Source organism: Malus sylvestris, chromosome 2 (genome assembly GCF_916048215.2).
Source record: "Malus sylvestris chromosome 2, drMalSylv7.2, whole genome shotgun sequence".
In the NCBI taxonomy this organism is placed as follows: domain Eukaryota; kingdom Viridiplantae; phylum Streptophyta; class Magnoliopsida; order Rosales; family Rosaceae; genus Malus; species Malus sylvestris.
In genome coordinates, this window is record NC_062261.1 from 36,184,846 (window position 1) to 36,206,048 (window position 21,203).

Sequence of the window (21,203 nt, forward strand, 5' to 3'; positions counted from 1 at the left end):
ACACATGTCGTATTGTGATTGGCTTCTGATGTTGACACATGTCGTGATATGATTGGTTTCTGATGTCGACACGTGTCACGCTGTGATTGGCTCCTGGTTGGAAGGAAACTTTTCTAGGTCCTTGACGGTATAACGTTGATCAGTGCTTGGTGGTTTCGGGATTGGTCAAGTATGGTACAAACAATCTTCATTTGGTGTAATTTGAGAAATTTTGGAGTAGGTGAATTTTGCAGTGAATCGGGGCTGTCGGTCGCCGCATGACTTGTGAGACCCTAAATTTTTGAAATGTTTAGAAAGTGTTGTTATGAATTTTGGAGTGTCTTCAAATTTTACGATTTATGGTTCATTTTAAATGGGCGATAATTTTATTTGAGTTCAAGGATTATTATGAGATGATAAGGCGAAAGTAAACGAAGTTACTAGTTCGCAGCATCTTTCAAATTGTTTTCGGAGTTCGAATGAATTTTTAATGGGATTTTAAGCCGGTTAATATTGAAAAGCTACGTGGCAGCCAAGGTATGGCTGACTTGCTCGTGGACAGGTGCTGGAGCGACCAGCAAGGAGAGTGCTGATGGTGGTGTCGATACACCATTTCAACAGATGGTCATACATGGAAAGTTAGGATGGGACCCAAAGAAAAATGAAAATAAAATTTGGAAGGAAGATCAAATGTCCTTCTGCCTTTGACACATGGCAACTTGCCATTGGACATTAGAAATTGAAGAGGTGAGGCGGCAAACCTTGGAAGATTATAAATCTTTTTCCTCGATCAGCTTGCTGCAAGCAGAGGAAAGAAACCTGAAACGAAAACAGCAAAAGGAAAAGTTCCATTAATCTTTTGAACTTCATAACTTTCAATCCTTGACGAACGGTTGTCGTCTACATGCTCAGTGAATTGAACCTAACGTTCTAAGGTAGATTTTGAGGATTATTATTTGGGTTTGAATAATTCGTTCAAATTGGGGTTTATGACTAATTAGGCTCAAATCTTCTATTTCAAGCTTGTCCTTGCACGATTTGAGGGGTTTGAAGCTTATTTGATGACTGGAGAACGATTTCTGAGACATTAAGGTAAAGAAATACTTGTGTTTTGACTGTTGGAATTTCTGCAGATTTAATACGTGGGATTTGGAGAAACTTTGATGTTGATTTGAAACACATCGAATTTGGACTTTAAAGGACATTAGAACAAATGAGCTGTACCATTGATGGATTGTATTTTGGCTTATAATATATGTTGAATTTCTGGGAAAAACAGACCTCAAAGCCGCTGGTTTCATACCAGGGACTAAACTACGAAAAGTTCAGGGCCAAAGTGCAATTATCAAAATTTTGGGGACCTATTTGAAATGATAAAAAGTTTAAAGACGGAATTTTCATCTTGGTTAAGTGAAGGTCCCTATTGGATATAGTTGTTGTTGTGGAAATAAAGTTTTGTCATTATATATGGACATATAGTGACATATTGTAATTGTTGAACTAGGGGCGCCAAGTGCTCACGACGCTAGCATTTAATCGAGGTATTGGTGAGGAATATTGCTTGCTTGGTTTGGAGACCAGGTAGGCGGATCCTCACTTACCCTAGTTATGGAATTTTCTGAATGTATGTATATGTAAATGTACGAAGGCCTGTGAAAGCTGCATATATTTTGATGTGATAGAACTATGAGGAAAATGGTTTTGTTTTGTATCATGCTATGCATGTTGTTTTATGCTACAAATTAAAGTGATGACTTGAGAGTGAAGGGAGGCATAGCGATCGCCTTTGATTTCGATCCCCTAAACCTCCGGAGGGGCTACTACGAAGGGATTAGTACTGCTACCTTTCTATGAGAGGTACTAGGATATCCAAGGGTAGAACATTAAAGGACACTCTCGCTACGCCTTACCATAAGTATATTCGTTTGGAGTTGGTCCAGGTGTCTTGCTATATTGCTTGCATACCCATCTACAAATTGCATAACTTTCAACCAGTTTAAGAAATTCTTCTTGCCAGCCGGCTTGAAAGGAAAATTGGCGTTCTTTTTCTTGTATTTATTATTTTCCAATGTAGGCCATAGGTTGGGCCTTCTCCCCATTTCTTGCATGCCAATACGAGTCTTCATTGTATCCTTCAATTTTTAAAGGGGTAGTTGGTCATTGGACCGGTCATCAAGCATGTAGTGATTTATTGGGATCCCTATTTCCTTTGTAAAAGGAAATTGTGTGAGCATACCATCTATTTTCAAAACTAAACAAAGCTTTTGTTCTGCATCATTTTCATATAGTATATATAGTGTCATATACTATTTTGTAACCTAGCTGGGGTGATTCCCTTACCGTCTTGAATGGATCTTTTGTAGCCAAACTTTTTTGTATTTTTTTAAAATCGTACTAAAGAGTTGGTTTAGTATGATAATTACCTTAAACTCTTTGGTTTTGTTGTAGATTGTGAAGTTCTTTTGTAGCCAAATTTTGTTGCCTTTTTGTTCTTCATTTTACCAAAATTATTTTCGCTTTTGTATTGCTTAAAAAAAATTGTGAAATCCCGTCCCCAGATTTCACTGTTTAAGTAAAAGGACGAAAACGCCCTTAATGGACTACACAGGATTCTTCATGGACGTATTTGATCCTTTTATGATTTTCCAGATTTCTTTACATATTTGGATAGTACGTCTTGATACGAACGCAGAGGCGTAAGCGGAATTGAATTTGAGTTATAACAAAGATTCTACAAACCTTTGAACGTTGAGGGCATTTTGGTAATTGACAATTGAACACATGTTGCATTTGCCACTTGGTACCTAGGGAGGAGTCCCTGATCTTCTAAAACTTTCTCCCTCACATTTCTCTCTTGTGATTTTTCTCTCCTCTCCCGTGCATGTCTCTTCTTTCAACACTCTCTGAAACTCTCTAGCTCTATCTTCCTCACCGGGAGACATCTCACCTCTACAGTGAGTTTTGAACACCAAACCACCATCCACACATCTCTATCGTCCCTAAAAACTTGTTTATGACATTTGTTTCCTGAAAATCCGTACAAAAACATAATTCCAAGGACAAGGTTTTGGGCTAAGAATTCTAGGCCTCATTCAGACAATTTATAGCAATCTTTTGAACTTCCAACATGTATAGAAATGTTCTCCTCTTTATTATCTTTAATTCCATGTAAATCATAGGGGTTGAGGTAGAGGTAGGTTGTGTGTTGGTCTGACTGCACTATATATCAGTGGTACATGGATGGTCCTGCTCGGTATATCCACGATAGGGGACTATAAGTATTTCAAGGGTGATCATGCTTGGTATATCCGCAATGGGTGATCACTACTTGGAGCTAAAGAATATGGTTCTGCTTGGTTTATCCACAATAGGGGACCATACGAATTATATGAGTGATTATGCTTGGTATATCTGCGATGGGTGATCACTACCTAAAGCTAAAGTATACAATTCTGCTTGGTATATCGGCGACAAGGGACCGTACATATGTTAAGAGTGATCATGCTTGATATATCCACAATGGATGATAATTGCCTACATTATTAGACTATGTATATGGTTCTGCTTGATTTATCCGCAATAGGAGACCATACACATTCTATGAGTGATCATGCTTGGTGTATCCGTGATGGGTGATTACTACCTAGAGTTAGGTTGTGGTCATTCTTGGTACATCTGTTATAGGGGACCATACATATTTTAGGAGTGATCATGCTTGGTATATCCGCGATGGGTGATCTCTGCCTACCTAAGGTTGTGAGGATTAGTTGTAATTGGTACATTTCGATAGTCGACCATATTATAGTTGGTTTCTGTTAAGTGGTCCGGAGTCCCCGCTCTTGTTCATTTCTGTAAGTTATTCCAGAACCCTAGAATCGAGTGAATGAGAATTGCTCATAATAGACATTGTGCTTATAAATTGGATTCTTCATTAAATTTCGTGAAATGATATGTTATCTTATTGGTTGGTTAACCTAGTTAACTGATAAGATCGTGCATCTTTGATTCATGGAATAAGTTTATAGATGTGTTTGTGGAATGGTGTTAGAAAACATGTGATATATGTGAATGATGAAATGACAAATCCTGGTTAGTATATGGTTGTTATATAGTGTGGTACTCTATGTTATCTACTAGGAAGTATATTGCGAAAAGTTCAGATTTTAACAAATGGTGAACTACGAATGGTTTGAACCCAACATATGGTACGTAGGCAGTCTAACACAACAGTTAGCCAATCAAAAAGGGGGAAAAGATAGGAAAAGAGAGAATGAGGACCGGCCACACACACCTCGACCTGATGACCCGGTTTTGACTCGGTTAATTTTCTGGTGAAATTCATCGATTTTCCAACAAATTGAGATGATCCACCCCCACCAATCATCATTACGTTACTCCCTTTTCAGTTTTCCACTAATAATCGAGTTGATTTGGTCCTGTTTTATGGCGAATCTGTGTCGTGGGTGTCCCGAAGCTGCGGCGGTGATTCTGCTGTTCCTGTGCTTTCCATCGTTGACCACCATCATCAGCTCACTCACTTCAAACTCAAGAACAAATCCCAACCGAGATTTAAAGCATCAGAGCTCAGGAATTGTCGAATCGAAAGAAACCCATTTCGAGGGTTTCTAGTGATCCCCATCGGATTTCAAGACTTTTCCATCTACAAACACCACACAGAGAAGTCAAAGTCCGCTAAAGTCCAATAGAACTCCATTTTTTTAGTTTAAAAATTTATTTTTTTCACTTTGGTCCTTCAAATTGTTTTTATTCCAAATCGGTCCATTTTCTTTTGTTAAACCGAAATTGGTCCTTAAAACTTTTAAACGTGCATCTAATAGGATAGAAAGATATATATATATATATATATATATATATATATATTATAGAGCTTTAATGAAAAAGGCTTGGACCAACAAATATTTAACCAAAAATCATCTCAAAATGTTATTTAATCAAAAGGGCTCAAAGTTTAATAAAAAATCATCCAAAACTATTGTCCACGAGCCGAATTTACAAGCCTAACCTGTTACAAAACTACATTATGTAAATACCCCTATATCATTCAATATTCTCTTGACTTTTCACCAACCTCAACCCCAACACAAAAACCGCCCTAATAACCCCTGGTGTTCCTGTCAAATCAAATTCCCCCATTTCAAAAACAATCAAATTAAAAGTTCAAATCACAGTTGAAAAGGAAGCATTCATCGGAAGAAAGCCGGAGAAACAAGTTCATAGAAGTTCAATGGAAGAAATCGGCAAAAAAGTGGTGCAAAACTTACCAGAACCTCCGTTGGAACAAACTGGTGAAAAAGTGGTGCAAAACTTACCGTATCTTCCGTGTGAACAAACTGGAGAAAAAGAAATCCAAAGTTTACCACAACCTCTATCGGAATAAACCGGAGGAATAGAAATCCAAAATTTACCACAACCTCCGTCGGAACAAACCGGAGAAAAAGAAGTGCAAAAAGCACCAGAAGCATCGACAGAACAAAGCGGCAAAAATGAGGTAATAATGTTAATGGTAAACTTGTCTAGGAAATAGTATGATTTTTTTGCCACTTTTTTAGAAAACAATGCCACCTGTTATGTTTTGAATCCATAACTGTCTCTGGAAAAACTAACATTGTCTTTTGAAAAACTAACAGTCTCTGGAAAAACTAACACTGTGAAAAACTAACACTGTCTTTGGAAAAAGGATCATTGTCTTAATGAGAATAACGAAGTTGTGTGTTACAAAGCTGGTCTTGTTGCATAGGGCTTCTCACAACACCCCGGGATTAACTATGACGAAACTAATTCACCCATTATGGATGTGATTACTTTTCGCTACCTTATCAGTTTGGTAGTTTCCGAAAATCTGATTATGCAATTGATGGATGTAGTAACTGCGTATCTTTAAGGGGATCTTGATATGGAAATCTATATGAAAGTTCTCGAATGACTTACATTGATTGGATTAAATATTTCCAAAACCCGGAACACGCTCTCAATTTGGCTGAGACGTTCACTCTATGGTTTAAAACAATCTGGAAGAATGTGGTATAATCGTCTAAGTGAGTATTTGACTATCAAGGATATGTGACAACGAACTATGCCCTTGCGTGTACATTAAGAAGTCAAATTTTAGTTTTGCGATTGTTGCAGTTTATGTTGACGACATGAACATCATTGGAACTTCTGAAGAGCTCAAGAGAACTGCATCGCACCTAAAGTCAGAATTTGAGATGAAAGATATAGGAAAGACTCGATACTGTTTCGGTTTCGAGATAAAGCACACTTTGGATGGAATCTTAGTACATCAATCAAACTACACACAGAAGGTGTTGCGCTGCTTTAACGAGGATAAATTGAAGCCTTTTAGTACTACTATGGTCGTTCGATCGCTAGATGCAAAACAAGATCCCTTCCGTCTAAAGGAGGATGATGAAGAGATTTTGAAGCCTGAAGTTCCTTATCTAAATGCGATGTGCACTTTATTATACTTAGCTCAATGCACTATACTCAACATCACCTTCACTGTTAATCTTTTGGAAAGATACAATAATGCACCAACACGCAGATACTAGATTAGTGTTAAAGACATCTTTCGTTACCTTAAGGGTACTACGGATCTGGGCTTGTTCTATGCCCATGGATCCTCGAGTGATGTCGCACCCCCTTATCTCGAGTTGATTCTCGCTTTGTTGGTTATGCCGACGCATGATATTTATCTAATCCGCACAAGGCACGCTCTCAAACGGGTTACGTCTTTACTGTTGGAGGCACCATAATCTCTTAAAAGTCAACTAAACAGACCTTAGTTGCCACTTCGTCTAACCATGCTGAAATTCTCGCCCTTCACGAAGCAACTTGGGAATGCTTCTGGCTGAGAGCAGTTATGAGCCGTATTTGAAGCTCCTGCAATCTTTACCTGTAGTTAACGTCCCCATGACGATCTATAAAGATAAGGCAACATGCATCGAACAACTCAAGAAATGTTACATCAAATGAGACAACACCAAGCACATTGCTGAAGTTCTTGTAGACATCGAAATTTCGATGAAATAAATGTTAACCAATAGTTACAATTTCAATGCTCACGTGTCATATAAATTTTACACGTGGCGTATGACTAAATGAAAAAATCAAAATAAATAAAAAAAGTCATCAAGCAGGACACGTGCAACACCTGGCAGAAACGATTTATTTCATCTGAATATCATATTCAAAATTAGGCCTTGGAAAATTCTATAAATAGAAGCCATTTCATTCATTTGAAGGGAGGAATTCATGACCAATTCATAACCAATTCACCTCACACCAAAACCTTGAAGTTTTGAAACTCCAAAGCTCCTAAGCAAATCCCGAATGATCAAGAAAGCTCTCTTCGTTCTTCGTCAACCCAACCTTCAAGATCAAGCCCCAACGACCTTTGAAGGAACTTCCACCAATTCAAGATCAAGCCCCGACGACCCTTGAAGAAAGAAAGCATTCATCGTTCATCATTCGTTCATCATAAGATCAAGCCCCAACGGCCCTTTGGATCAACAACATCAACAAATCCACATATCCAACCGTTCTTCAAGATAAAGCCCAAAAGCCCTTGAAGATCCATTCATCAACTATTTATCAAGATCAAGCCCCAAAGGCCCTTGAAGATCTGTTCATCAACAGTTCTTCAAGATCAAGCCCAAAAGCCTTGAAGATCCATTCATCCATCAACCTTCAAGATCAAGCCCAAAGGGCCTTGAAGAAATTATCTTCAACCTTCAAGATTAAGCCCCAACGGCCCTTGAAGAAACTTTCAACCGTTCATCCAAGATCAAGCCTCGACGGCCCTTAGATCAATCGCACATCCACAAATCAACACCTTACGGAGATCGAACCAGATGATCAAATTTGAGAGAGATTGTAACCCTTAAATCATTAATACAAATATTATTTTGTACATGTGTTCTTGTCTCGTTCATCGCAGGAATTTCCGTGTTCACAATTCTTCTTTTCACATCAATAGCAAGAGCATCAGAAGATTGAAGTCACGCAAATCCGTTCACAAGACAATTTGATCGACCTTTTCACCAAAACACTACCGAATGCGACGTTTTAGAAGCTTGTTCAAGGAATAGGTATCCGTAAACTTTCTGAGTAGTAACTTTGGAATTGTGTCGAACTCAGGGGAGTATCCTGAAGTATACTTGCTTGATCTTAATGTACTCTTTTTCCCTATGATTAGAAGAATTTTTTCCACTGGGTTTTTGCTACCCAACGAGGTTTTGATGAGGCACCCATATTGGGTTGATCATATCCCTAATGACGTCTCGTAGACGTTTCATTTGACTTTGCATCATTCACGCATTTTTCCTTAGACTGTCTATTTTGTCCCCGCTCAGGTTTTACCATAACCATAGGGCTTCTTGTGAAACTAAGTTCCATATGGAAGTTCCTACTTTACTTTGAGACTAGCATGTTCTTAGAATCAGTGTCAGCGAGTCGACTTCCTCAACTCTACTTAATGCCGAATCCACTTGAGTATTTACACACTCAAGGGGGAGTGTTATAAACATTGTATTTAAATGTGATTGTGTAAATCCTATATTAGATTTGATTCTGGTTATTCTTCCCTATTAAGACTTGTATTCCTTTGAGGAGAATGATTTTTTCCTCTCTTATTACTATATATAAAGGCACTGTGTAGAAGGAATAACACATCCTCTACCCAACCCTACAAACACATCTCTCTCTCCTTATTCTCTCCCTGTCGTGCGCCCCCTCTCTCCCATGTCAAATAAAATAAGCCACAACAGAAACAAAAGTATATGTAACAAATTGACCAATATTTAAACAACCTAAATAAATTAATAATACATCTCACGACATGTCTTTTTGGTCATTTTACACAGTTCCATTGGTTTTATATAAAAGTTGACTCTGACATTTTTTTTAAAATTTTTTTGCTAAAAACACTTTTAGCACTATAGTTTACCAAACACTTACCTGGTTTTCACAATCTCACCCCACATTAAAGACAGTTTTGAAAGAAAAAAAAGACAACATCCTGTTTTGGGAGTTTGGTTCTCATCAGAGGTATCAATATTGCCTGGTCCTGCCTCATCATCACCACCATCAATACTATCAGACCTCAATATGTTCGAAGGTAGGTTCTCACCAGATGCGTCATGGCTTGTTCTTGCCTCATCATCGTCTCCTGCCAAACAATCCTGATGTGGGTTGAAATCATATAGGTCAGGATGCGAATCATCCCTATTTTCCTTCATAAATTTGTCCCATACAAGATCAACCGCAATTTGCTTCACTTTTGCAGAATTATCTCCAGGCCCAACAGGCCCTAAAAAAATCTTGATTTCATCCCCTTCTTGCCATTTGAGCACATCCTTCGATAATTGCCCCTGCCAAAGATAATGGTCTTCATAATCACAGAAAGTTGGTACTGAGGCATATGTTATGTGGGCGAGCAAAGCAGTACACTTGGTTTTATTTCGAACGGAAATGCCAAGCGGACAATCCTCAGGTCGTTTGTCTGAAGAGTATACACAGCACAGAGTTAACCCTTTAAAATTACTACTAAAACTTTGAGGCACTACGAAACAGACTTCATCACCCCCGAAATATCCGAACCACTCAGGAATATAATTTCCATCGAGGAAAATGCCACCATATCCACATGAAGTCCATCCCTATACCACGTAGAATAAGATTTGTATGAGCAGCACATTGTAATGAATGCATGTTTATACATGTACATGTTCGTCTCCGTGTGTGTGTGTGTGTGAGAGAGAGAGAGAGAGAGAGAGACACCTGCAGTATCTTCTTCCTAAAATCAGCAGTGAGATTTGTGCACCCTTCCATATGAATCCTTGTCATGGACTCTAATGACTTGTCCAGGCCCGGAATCTCAGTGAGTTTGGGGGAGCGATTCAGGTGCAATACTCTCATCCTTGACATTTCTGAAAAATCTGGCATTTTTTCCAATGCAATGCACTCATCCGCTTCCAGGATTTCCAAATTTGTTGGTAAATCAGGAATTTTCTGAAGGTTTGTGCAATTATTCAAACATAATGTTTCAAGCTTTGAAATACCACTGAGACTTGGCAGGCTACAAAAACTATTACTTCGAAAATCTATCTTAACAAGTTTCTCAAGTTTACCAAGGGACTGGTCGATGCCGGGCAAACACTTACAGTCTTGAAGTATCAATTGCTCGAGATTTGGGAGTTTTGAAAAGTTCGGTGATTGTGTTAGGTTATGGGAATGACTTAGATTAAGGAACTTCCACTTCACAAGCAACTGTTAGATAAAAGGAAAAAAAAATTCAAACTAAAATAGAAGGCAGAAAGCATGGAAATGGTGTTAACAAAACCTCGAGGAATGAATTAATAATTTGGTTGAAGTCAAAACGTACCAGATCGGAATCTTCCCAAACTCGTATGAGTTTGCTATAGCTCAGGTCAACAGCAACCATGTCTGGGTGATCAAAATCTTCTGGTATGACGTTCAAAGGGAATCCATGCCAACAAAACCATCTTAACTCTTTGGAAAGGTGTTTCAAAAGGTCTTCGCAGTTTCCAGTGAACTGTACGTCTTTGAGTTTGAGTAATCTCAATCCGTGCATCTCGTTAAATGCATTTGTACTGAAGCTAGGCTTGTGACTTTCTTTTGACAAATCTAAAGCGAGTCCTTGAATTTCTTCCCTTCCCTGTTACGAAATAAAATAAGATAAAATAAGACAAGGGTTATTTGCTTCGACTAAAACCTAATCATTGCATTGTATAATGTATGGTGTACTCTTGACACATTCAGATCATGCAATTTCTTAGATATGGGATATCCATACAAATTCTCATTCAATATGAACATGCATTTAATCTGCAATTTGATTGCAAATGTACTTACAGTTTCTGTCCGCAATACGTGCATTACATCTTTATGATCCCACAATCTACAACGCCTTCCTTTGATCTCCGGGGATTTTTCATGTACAATTTCTCTGCCGGTGTCTCGAATCAAACCATGCATCCTCAGATTGCCTTCTGAATCAACAGTTACAAGGCATTGATTATACAGTTCCCTAATTCCTATTGTTGTGTCCTCGTCACCTCTATCTTCACCACGTCTATCTTCATCATCTTCGTCACGTGGATCCAATATTTTCATGACATAGTCCTTGTTCATTCCAATAAAGAAACAGGATATATCAAGGAACAAAGACTTCGCATCGGAACTGGTAAGCCTATCATAGCTCATCTTAAGCCTTTCGTATATTTCTAGATAAGGCCGCGATCTTTTCCATTTACGCAATGCATCTTCCCATTGACGTGGGGTTTCTTCACGTAGAAAATTACCTAAAACATGAAGTGCAAGTGGCAAACCCCCACAGTAATCAACAACTTCTCTTGAGACTTCATGATATTTTTCCTTAGGATATTTCTCACCAAAGGCACGCCAACTAAGGAGCTCAAGAGATTCTTCTTCATTCATTGCTGGTAGATGATATATATCTGCTTTTAGCGTCTGAAGCACATGTTCATTTCTTGTTGTTATGACAATTCTACTTCCTCGACCAAATGAGTTGCGATTTATACCTAATGCATCTAACTGTTTCACTTTGTCTACATCATCAATTATGACAAGTGTCCTTAGCTTCCCAAGTTTTGATTTTATCTTTGATGTCCCTTCATCAGCTCTACTAACCTTTATGTTTTCCGTTCTCAATACATCAGAAAGAAGTGTGTTTTGCGAATCAACCAGTTTCTCATCTTCGCTCACACTAGCAAGAAAACCTGCACCTTCAAACCTATCCTGATATTTGTTGAAAATCTCTTTGGCAACCGTCGTTTTACCCAGTCCGCCAGTACCCAAAATTCCAATTATGCGAACATCATCGGATCTTTCAACATCCAAATACTTACCAACTTCTTGCACGCGAGGATCTATTCCAACTGGGTTTGGGGCTACGAATAAGTATGTGTTCTCCAGTTTTTTGGTGATCTCGTCAACAATTGTCCTGACAAACAAACCTTCATGCCTGGTAGTTAAAATTCAAAATAAAAGACAATATTAGTCTTTTCTTTAGTTGTGGCTTGTAGAAGAAAATTGTAGAAGAAAACCCTCCAAAATTATCTAAAAGAGGCAAGCGTGTAGACTATACCGAGAGATAAAAAGTCTATATGTGTGCTGCTTGAAAGCAGAAAGCGTGGATGAGTGTGAGAAGAGAACAGAAAACACCAATGGATTGTGCAACGAAAATGGAATTGAGTTAGGACTCTAGTGAAATAGCATAACCTCTGAATTTCATGAGGACCAAGTGAGTGCTAGGAGAGAACACCACGAGGAGAGTGTGCAAAAGATCAAACCATCACAAAGAAGCGGAGGAAAGCCCTCTCTTGCGAAGAGTGATCAGAACTTGTAATCGAAACAGTTCCGAGTCACAAAGATCAAAACTCATAGAGGGACCACTTGAATCAAAGACGATCAAGTAAGATCAAGCATTGATACATTCTGATTGGGAGTTTTAATGTAAGATTATGAGTATGAAACATATGATAGAACCGGTTATAGTGTTTGAGATTGATATGAAAAAGTCTTGATTAAAAGCTATTAGTTAGGAAAGTGTTTTGGGATAACATAATTGAGTGTAGTTCAATCCTTTTGGGATTAGAACTTAGTACTGGAACTCTATTAGACTCATAGTTCTTCATGGTTTGTATAGTTTAAATCCTAGGCTAATTCTGATAGGGAATAGTCGAAGCAATACTGTAGTCTATATAAAGTTCAAGCCACTGCTCTTGCAAACACCGGCTTATTATTTGTTCCAAGACCTATTGATTGGAAGAGCCATTGTTCTTGTAAAAGAGAAGGTTTTGAGGGCAAGAAGCTGCAATGGCTTCATCATCAGGATCGAATTCTGCAGGTAAGTTTTAAAGGTTTTCGTTCTTGAGTTTGTCTGAAAATAGTTTGGTATAAGTTGTGATTCAATTGGATGGATCTATATTCCTTGAATGAGAAGTTACAAACTTGTTCTTCCATTTAAGCTTCGCATTTAAATGCATAAAATCAAAGATTATAAGCCTTTACTTTAAATCAATTTGCAGTTTATTGACATTTGGTAAACAGAGGTTGGCGATTGAGGAATTAGAAAGGAAAAGGAAGTAAGTAATTACCCATCAGTCTGACGAAAATCCAACCCGATCAATGCTGCAGCTTCATTAAGAGCTTTTTTCCAGGTCTCCACCATTTCAGGGAAGCGCTTTTGATGTTTCCGAAATGCTTTCTCAAAATCACCCTTCTCAGGATTGACATCAGTAGGTTCGATACTATAGAAAATTGGCAAAACAATCTGCTCCTTTGCTGTTCTGCGGGCCAGGATCTCCACCAGCTCCTGAAGACACCATCTCGACTCGGCATACCCGCTTGAGAAGATGATAGCAGCAAGCCTAGAGTCTTTGATTCCTTGCTTCTGTTCTTCTGTGATAGTTTCGCCTCTGGGCAATTTGCTCTTGTCGGGAAAGACGTTGAATCCGTGTAGTTCCAATGTGCAGGAGAGGTGGTCCGTAAATGTCTTGCGCGTTTCGCCTTCGAAACTCAAAAAGACATCGTAGTGGCTAGATTTTGAGGAGGAGGAGGAGGAGGAGGAGGCCATCTTCATCAGATGGCAATTTGGCATGCTACTGCAGCAGCAATTCTGACGATTTTGAAGTACCAAAGTCAACTCAACTCCCCATCATTTCAAGTTGACAAAAGCGGAGGAGCTTTCTTGGCACTTTGTATTGTGTGGGTCAGGGTCTGTAGTCTTTTATTTTCTATTTCTCGTTTGATAATATAACTTTGGGTAAAATACAAAAAACTATCTTTAACTATTGTTGTCACGACACTTTCATACCTCATCTTTTAAAATTAACAATGTCATACGTCATCTTACGAATTTGTACCAATGTTATACCTTCCGTTTGCTTGGCGTGAATTTTTCAGTTAAATGCTGATGTGACTTGATCCGGAACCCACTTTTTATTAAAAAATTAAAAAAATATTATTAAAAACTAAAAAAAAATTATTAAAGTAAAAAATAAAATAAAATTTGAAAACCCATCAACCCTCCCCCCCCCCCCCCCCGGCGAAACCCCATACCTGAACCCCCCACCCATATCCCATCACACACCCCCCCCGGCCCAGATTCTGTCACACCCCCTCCGCCCAGATCCTGTCAAACCCCCTCCCTCTCTCTCTTTTCTCCTGTCAAACCCCCCCCCCCGGCCCAAATTTGAAAACCCATCTTCTTCCCCTACCTGTGTTTTTTTTTCTTTCTTTTTTTTTCTCTTTCTTCTTCTTCTTCTTCTGCAGGTTGGGTGGGTTGGGGGGCGGACGAACTGGGTTTTGAGTTTCCTATTTTTTTTCTTCTTCTTCTTCTTCAAGTTGGTTGGGGGTTGGGGGGAGGAGGAACGAACGAACTGGGTTTTGGGTTTCCTTCTTCTTCTTATTATTATTTTTTCTTCTTTTCTCTCTTCTTTCTTCTTCTGCAAGTGGGGTGGGGTGGGGTGGGGTGGGGTGGGGGGGGGGGGGGGGGGCGGGGACGGAAGGACGAACTGGGCATTTTTATTTATTTTTTCTTTCTTTCTTTCTTCTTCTTCTTCTTTTGTAGGTTCGGGGGTGGTGGATTTGGGTTGCAGGTGTGGGAGGGATCTGGGGGGGGGGGAATGGGGTTTCGGGGTTGATGGGTTTTCAATTTTTCTTTTTTTTTGGTTGAAGATTAAGCAGGTAGGGGAAGAAGATGAAGGGGAAGGTACGAAAGGGGGGGGGGAAGGGCGAACGAACCCTTCAACTGGGTTTCCTTTTTTTTTTTTTTACCTTCTTTTTTCTAGGTCACAGGAAAAGGGAAGAAGATGAAGATGAAGATGAAGATGAGAGGGGGGAACTAGGGAAGGGGACGAACTTGGGAATTTTTTTTTTTTTTTTTTTTTTTTTTTTTACTTTTTTTTTTCTAGGTTGCAAGAAGGGAGCTGCAAGAGGGAAGAAGATGAAGATGGGGAAGAAGAGAGAGGGGGAACTGGGGAAGGGGACGAACTTGGGATTTTTTTTTTTTTTTTTTTTTACTTTTTTTTTTCTGGGTTGCAAGAAGGGAGCTGTAAGGGGGTGGTAGGGGAAAGGGCACGAACAGAAGAATTTTTTTTTGACCTTTTCTTTATTATTTTAATATTTAAAAATTATTAAATGATTTTTTTTTTAGTTTTTAATAATTTTTTAATAAAAAGTGGGTTCCGGATCAAGTCACGTCAGCATTTAACTGAAAAGTAAACGGCCAAGTAACGGAAGATATAACATTGGACTAAATTCTAAAGATGAGGTATGCCATTGTCAATTTTAAAAGATGAGGTATGAAAGTGTCCTGAATACCAATAATTGAGGTAGTTTTTGTACTTTACCCTATAACTTTCTTCATTGATTCAAAAAAAAATATCCAACTTTTAATCTCATGCAAGCGATATCATGGGAGGAATGAATCAAACTCGAGACTAAATGTGTATGTTCTTAATCAAACTCGAGACCTCAAATCTAAAATACCCAACTAGGAAAATACCTTTTCCTTTCCTCAGATCTACACATGATGGTGATGGTGGAGATCAAAGAGGAAAGCGAAGAAATTTTTTTTTTCCCACATTTTTTTTAAGTTTAAACTTTTAATATCCACGTGGGCTCATATTGACACATGGCACTCAATCATTGTTCATGTAGGCACCACATCATTAGTTGACAGAAGTTTTGATGGAAAACTCAACAAATGTATGAAGGTGTTCGGATTTATGACTTTAGGTACCAAACTGGAACGAAAAAACCTTGATGTATGAAATGCTGAAAACCAACAAACTTCAAGGTAGTAAACTGAGATTAACCCTATATTATATATACTAAAGCGCAACGGAAAAACACTGTTCCTAAGCACAAGTTTTATAGTTCAATTTCTATCTTGCTTTTTCTCAGTTGTACAGTGAAAAGACGAAAAAGGGCATGGGATACATGTTGCTTTTGTATGATTGTGCGCTGTCGTTGCTTTCTTACATGCGCTTTCCTCCTCTTTCAACTTTTTTCGACGTTTTCAAACACTCTAAACGACAAAACTGATCAATCTAGTCAGCAATCCAAGTTAAGGATTCTACCAACTCAGCAATCTGTCTCCTCTCCAATTGAAATTCAAGTTCCCGCTATTCCAAACTGTTCCGGCCCTTTGAATATTAGTCAAAGCTTATCACAACCTCAGAAACCATAGCGTATCTTTATCTATTGAAATCTGATATATGTTTTGTATTTTGAATATTTGTATAGATAACAAATATGTAACAAACTCTTGTATTAAAACTCTATATAAATGAAGTCAAAGCCTCACTCATATTCCTTGAGTTGAGCTTACGGAATTTGATTCACAAACTCATACTATGAACCACAATGCTGCTAGCTCATTGTGAGGCTAAGCCTACCTCTCTTAATGTAGATAATATCGTTTGTTAAATAAATAAATAAAAATAACATTACGGTACCTAAGAACGAATGAAGTGATATTTTGGTTGCTATACATGGATATGCGTGCTATAAGAAACATTCATTTGCAGATCATATTGTGTCATCAATATTACACTCATAGTTTCAAGTAATCAGTCAACTCCATGCGTGAAAAACACAGAAAAAGGAAAACATAATACTTGAGCATTTGGCAGGAATAGCAAGCTTGTGAAGAAAAAAAATGTTAAATAGTCTTACAAATTCAATCGTCAAACGTTATACTATAACCCAAGACAAAGATAAAGCATATAGTTTGTTTATGAATCAAAACGAAGTGCTGCCATAATGTGCGATTGAAAAAATGCTTCTTAATGCGGTCTTGCAAGAGATATTGCGGTATTTACCATCGCAATCTTACTAAATAGAAGTATAAATTGACATGATCCCTTCCTAATTTTGTAATAGAAATTCTAACACAGAATACCAAGCTCCAAAGTCTTGACTTATCTTTGGCATAAATCCGCATGTTGGAAGGGAATTTGGCACTATTCATCTTGATTATAGAAATGGTCTTCGATGTTAATTTATTACCTCTTTTGCCATTGTGTGTTTCATTGTGGGCTCAATCAGGTTTGGCTGCTCTATCTGGGCCCCGTGTTCAGCTTTCAAATTGTTGGGCTGGGTTCCTAATTGTGAAATGACGTTTTAGCCCACTTGAGTCCAAATCCAACGGAATAGATTGGGGCATTTTTGGTCATCATCCATTTTGGTGGCGTGGGGTGGGGTTAGGTGAGAGTAGGGTGGAATTTTTTGCCAAATTATCATACCAACTGAATTACCAATCGTACCATACCAACCGTACCGTACATTTTTGGTACGGTAATGGTGTTCAAAACCATTACCAGTGGTATACCACACCGTACCACTATTATTAATATTATATCATTTATTTATTCATTTATATATAATTAGGTATTATTATCATTATATATACACTTTATATTTTTTTTTCCTAGTCATTTATCCAATCATCTCACCCTCTAACCTCTACTTTCCCAATAAAAAAACCTAAGCCTTCTTGCGTTGTGACTCTTCATCTTTTCACTTATCTAGCCACCTACTTTATCTCTGTTGCTCCAGTTCCGGCAACTCTCTCTCTCTCTTCAAAGTCCATCTCATCTTCTCCTTCATCAAATTGTGATGTCTTTCTCTCTGGCTTCGTCTATCAAGTTAATTTTTGTACAATTTTAAAGAATGTAGAGATGGAATTTAGGTATCATTGTACTATTTTTTTTAGGGATATTGGGTTCTTTCAGCAATTCTTCCATTTATTTACTTCTTGTTTCTTAAATGAATCTCTATGAAATTATCATAATTAAATAAAAAAGTTTTAGAAACCCAAAGGGAGTGGCCAAAACACATTTGAGCCTTGAATTAGGTTGAAAAAAAAAATCAAATTTTGGCCCAAAACAAAGTGGTAATTACCATTACCATATCATTCCAACCAAACTATTTGACATGCCATAATTCGGTATACCGAAAGTTTGGCACGGTAATGAAAATAGATTTTGTCATACCAAAAGTTTGGTATAGTAATTGAGTTATATTCTTGAACAAAGCCTAGAAGATTTCATCATTCTTTCTTCAGCCCTTTCGTTCTCTCCCGACTCTCTCTCCTCGCGACTCACGACTCATTCCGTCTCTCCTGACTCTCTCTCTGCGACTCACAATGGGTTTTCCTATGAATTTTTGGTCAATTTTGGAGAAACTGGGACGATGTGGCTCCAAATCATCACCAATCGAAGGTAATTTGTATAAGATTAATCCTCAAATTTTGAATTTTTGTTTTCTTTCCTAAAACTATATGTTCGGGCAGGAATTTCACTAGGAAAGGTCCCTGGCTCAAGCACACAGCTTCCTAAGGAGTTGGCACTTTGGTTGGCTGTCGGGCTGCAAGAAGAGGACATAGTTAGTTTTGAGAGGTGCCTTTGTCGGGCCTTAGGTGTAGGCCGTGAGGCTCGCAATTAAAACTCATAAATGTTGAGGCGTGCCATTACCATCTTTGTATGGCAGATGTAAAATGAGTGTATTTAAGCTGATTACTTGCACCCTAAGTTATTCTGACTTTTCATTATCAAAGGATTGTCGTGGATGAGTTAGTCCACATTAAGTTCTTTTCTATGCCTTGAGATCAATGACTTTTGTTTATCTTGTATGCTTTAAAGGGTGGAGGTCCAGATCTGATCAAAACATTATTTTCATTTACTTTTACGATAGTAAAAGTACTAAGTGAACTAGATCTGAGAGTTAATGGAACTTTGGATCATCAAGAGACCAAAAATGACTTGCATATCTACCGAGGGATACATTATAACATTAGATCTATTAATGGAAAGGCAAAAACAAAAAGTCGGGCAACATTTCACCTTGTCGGGCAAGGTAAAAACGTCTTGCGGTCTCCTTTCTTGGCAATTACAAAAAGATTGAGTACTAAAGGGGATGACTTGAAAAGAGTTTACATATGAGAGATTGATACTACAACATTTAGGAAAAAGGTAACAGAGCTTTTATATAGTCAAAAGATGTATCTCTAAGGAAGTCTAAGGCTAAAAGGGCTAGCATAGGCACTGAGCTTTTCTTCGATGAGGGCGGAGTGCTTTCCTTGGGACCTGCATGGATATCTCAGGCTTCAATAGCCACAAAAAGCAACATGCTTAAGGCAAATATTAGCCTCTGCATTCTTGGTGACTTCATCATCATAGGTGTATGCTTTGGGATCAATATCAAAGTTTCGGGAAGACTATCATTAGCACGAGCCTTCTTCTCCTTAAGCGTCAAAGTATCCATCAGCTTCTCATTGATTCGAATGTCGGGTTCACCATAAGATTGGTAATGGGTCTCAGCCTCAGTCTCTACTCTCAATTTTTCCATTCCACAGAGAGACTTTAGTGTACCCAAATAACTTCATGGGTCCTCCAAGCATGGATGCAGAGGGATTTTATTGCTTCAGAGGACTTGAGTAGAATCTTCATTATTATGTCGTCATATTATCCTAGGATAGTTGCTTCAGAGGAGTTGAGTAGAATCTTCATGTAACTTCATCATTTAATGAAATGAAAATGTTCTCTTTACTTTATTTTAGCTTGCTCTTTCATTTTTTTTCAACTCAACTGTGATGAAGATGCTAATTATCTTTAGATCTCTCAAACCAATTAAACCTTTTCGACATAACAATCTCTAATATCCCATAAAGTTAGATGGTATTTCTTCAAAATGATGTTTCTGTGAATTTCCTTCTAAATTAGCCAAATAATATCCTCCCTTATCCAGTGCTTGATGAATAATTAAAGGTTTTCCCAAGTCAGACTCCATTTCCCAAAGCCTTTCACTTAGGCTTCTAAAGGCAAGATTGCCTTCCATACTAAGCCTCCCTCCTCGAAAGTCTTCATTTTTACCCTTTTGTTGTAAGCTCGGGCAACGACTCTTTTTCTTTCTTGAATTGTATTTAGAGCTTCGATTCGGGCTACATTAAGGTCTTCTACTTCCTCACGCATAGCCTAAATGTACTCTTCACTGTGTAGCCCGAACTGGTTCTGAATTCTGACCGAACCTACATTAATTTCCATGAGAATTACAGCATCTTGCCCAAAGGTTAGAGCATAAGGAGTAGTTCCAGTTCCTGTCCACTTGGAAGTTATATAGGCCCACAAGGTGTCTCCTAACTTTTCGTGCCATTTCTCTGGATCCCTGGCCACCATTCTTTTAATAATGTTTACCAAAATCTTATTGCTGGCCTCCGCCTGACCATTTGACTGGGGGTAGTAAGGACTGGATTAAATCATCTTTATCTTGAACCTACTAGTAAATTCTTTTACTTCTTTGAAATGAAAGATGGCCCACGGTCTATGACAATTGTCTCAGGCACTCCACATCTGTGTAAGATCTTGGTTTCAAAGAACTTTTTAATAGTAGATGAAGTTATGGTTTTCACTGCTGAAGCTTCTACCCATTTGGTGAAGTAATCCGTTGCTACAATTTGAATGTGTGCCTTTTGCTAGAGGCTGGGTGAATTTGCCCGATAAAGTCCATTGCCCACCCTCTGAAAGGTCAAGGCTTGACCACAGGGTTTAAAGACATAAAGGGCACATGTTGGAGGGGTCCATGTCTTTGGCATTCTTCACATCCTCAGGCATAAGCTTTGCAATCTTTCTCCATCTCGGGCCAGAAATAACCATATCTCCTAAGCAGCCACCTCATTTTGGTTATAACTTGATGAGCTCCATAGATTTCCTCATGTACTTCAGCCATGACTCTCATCGATTCTTCTTGGTCTAAAAATTTAAGTAACAATCCATCTGAGGTCTTTCTTAGTAGATTTGTTTCCCATCACACATATTTAGTTGCTTGTTGCCTATTTTTCTTACTTGTGGGAAAATAATGATCTTCTAGATATTGAATAATAAGGGATCTCCAATCTTCTATCATGGGATCTTCGGTCATCACATCCAAGCTGAATCCTCTATCAAAGATAGAAGGGAAATTTCTTATTTGCACCTCTACTTCTACCTCAAATCTTCTTTCTCGAATCTAGGCTCCTGAAGCCAATTGGGCCATCTAATTGGCCATTGCATTTGATTCCCTGGGGATGTGGCCGACTAATATTTCAATGCCCCAATAAATTAACAATTGAGTGGCCGCCAGGTAATAACCGGCCATGGTGATGTGTCTGCATTTAT

The 21,203-nt window shown here is 38.4% G+C and overlaps 2 protein-coding genes across 2 annotated transcripts in view; both read right to left on the reverse strand.

Moving 5' to 3' along the window:
- Positions 1–21,203, reverse strand: part of LOC126588980 (disease resistance protein RPV1-like) — a 107,672-nt gene that overhangs the window by 69,824 nt on the left and 16,645 nt on the right.
- Positions 8,798–21,203, reverse strand: part of LOC126588959 (disease resistance protein RUN1-like) — a 60,279-nt gene continuing 47,873 nt past the window's right edge. The window contains exons 1-5 of one of the 2 annotated variants that reach the window (XM_050254129.1): positions 13,140–13,685; positions 10,873–12,004; positions 10,382–10,675; positions 9,778–10,266; positions 8,798–9,656 (exon numbers count right to left, since the gene is read on the reverse strand). In XM_050254129.1, coding sequence (XP_050110086.1) covers positions 8,952–9,656; positions 9,778–10,266; positions 10,382–10,675; positions 10,873–12,004; positions 13,140–13,642 — 3,123 coding nt within the window. In that variant the 5' untranslated portion in view covers positions 13,643–13,685 and the 3' untranslated portion in view covers positions 8,798–8,951. Of the gene's footprint in view, positions 9,657–9,777; positions 10,267–10,381; positions 10,676–10,872; positions 12,005–13,139; positions 13,686–21,203 lie in introns of those variants that run through there. The other variant, XM_050254135.1, reaches the window with a different exon arrangement.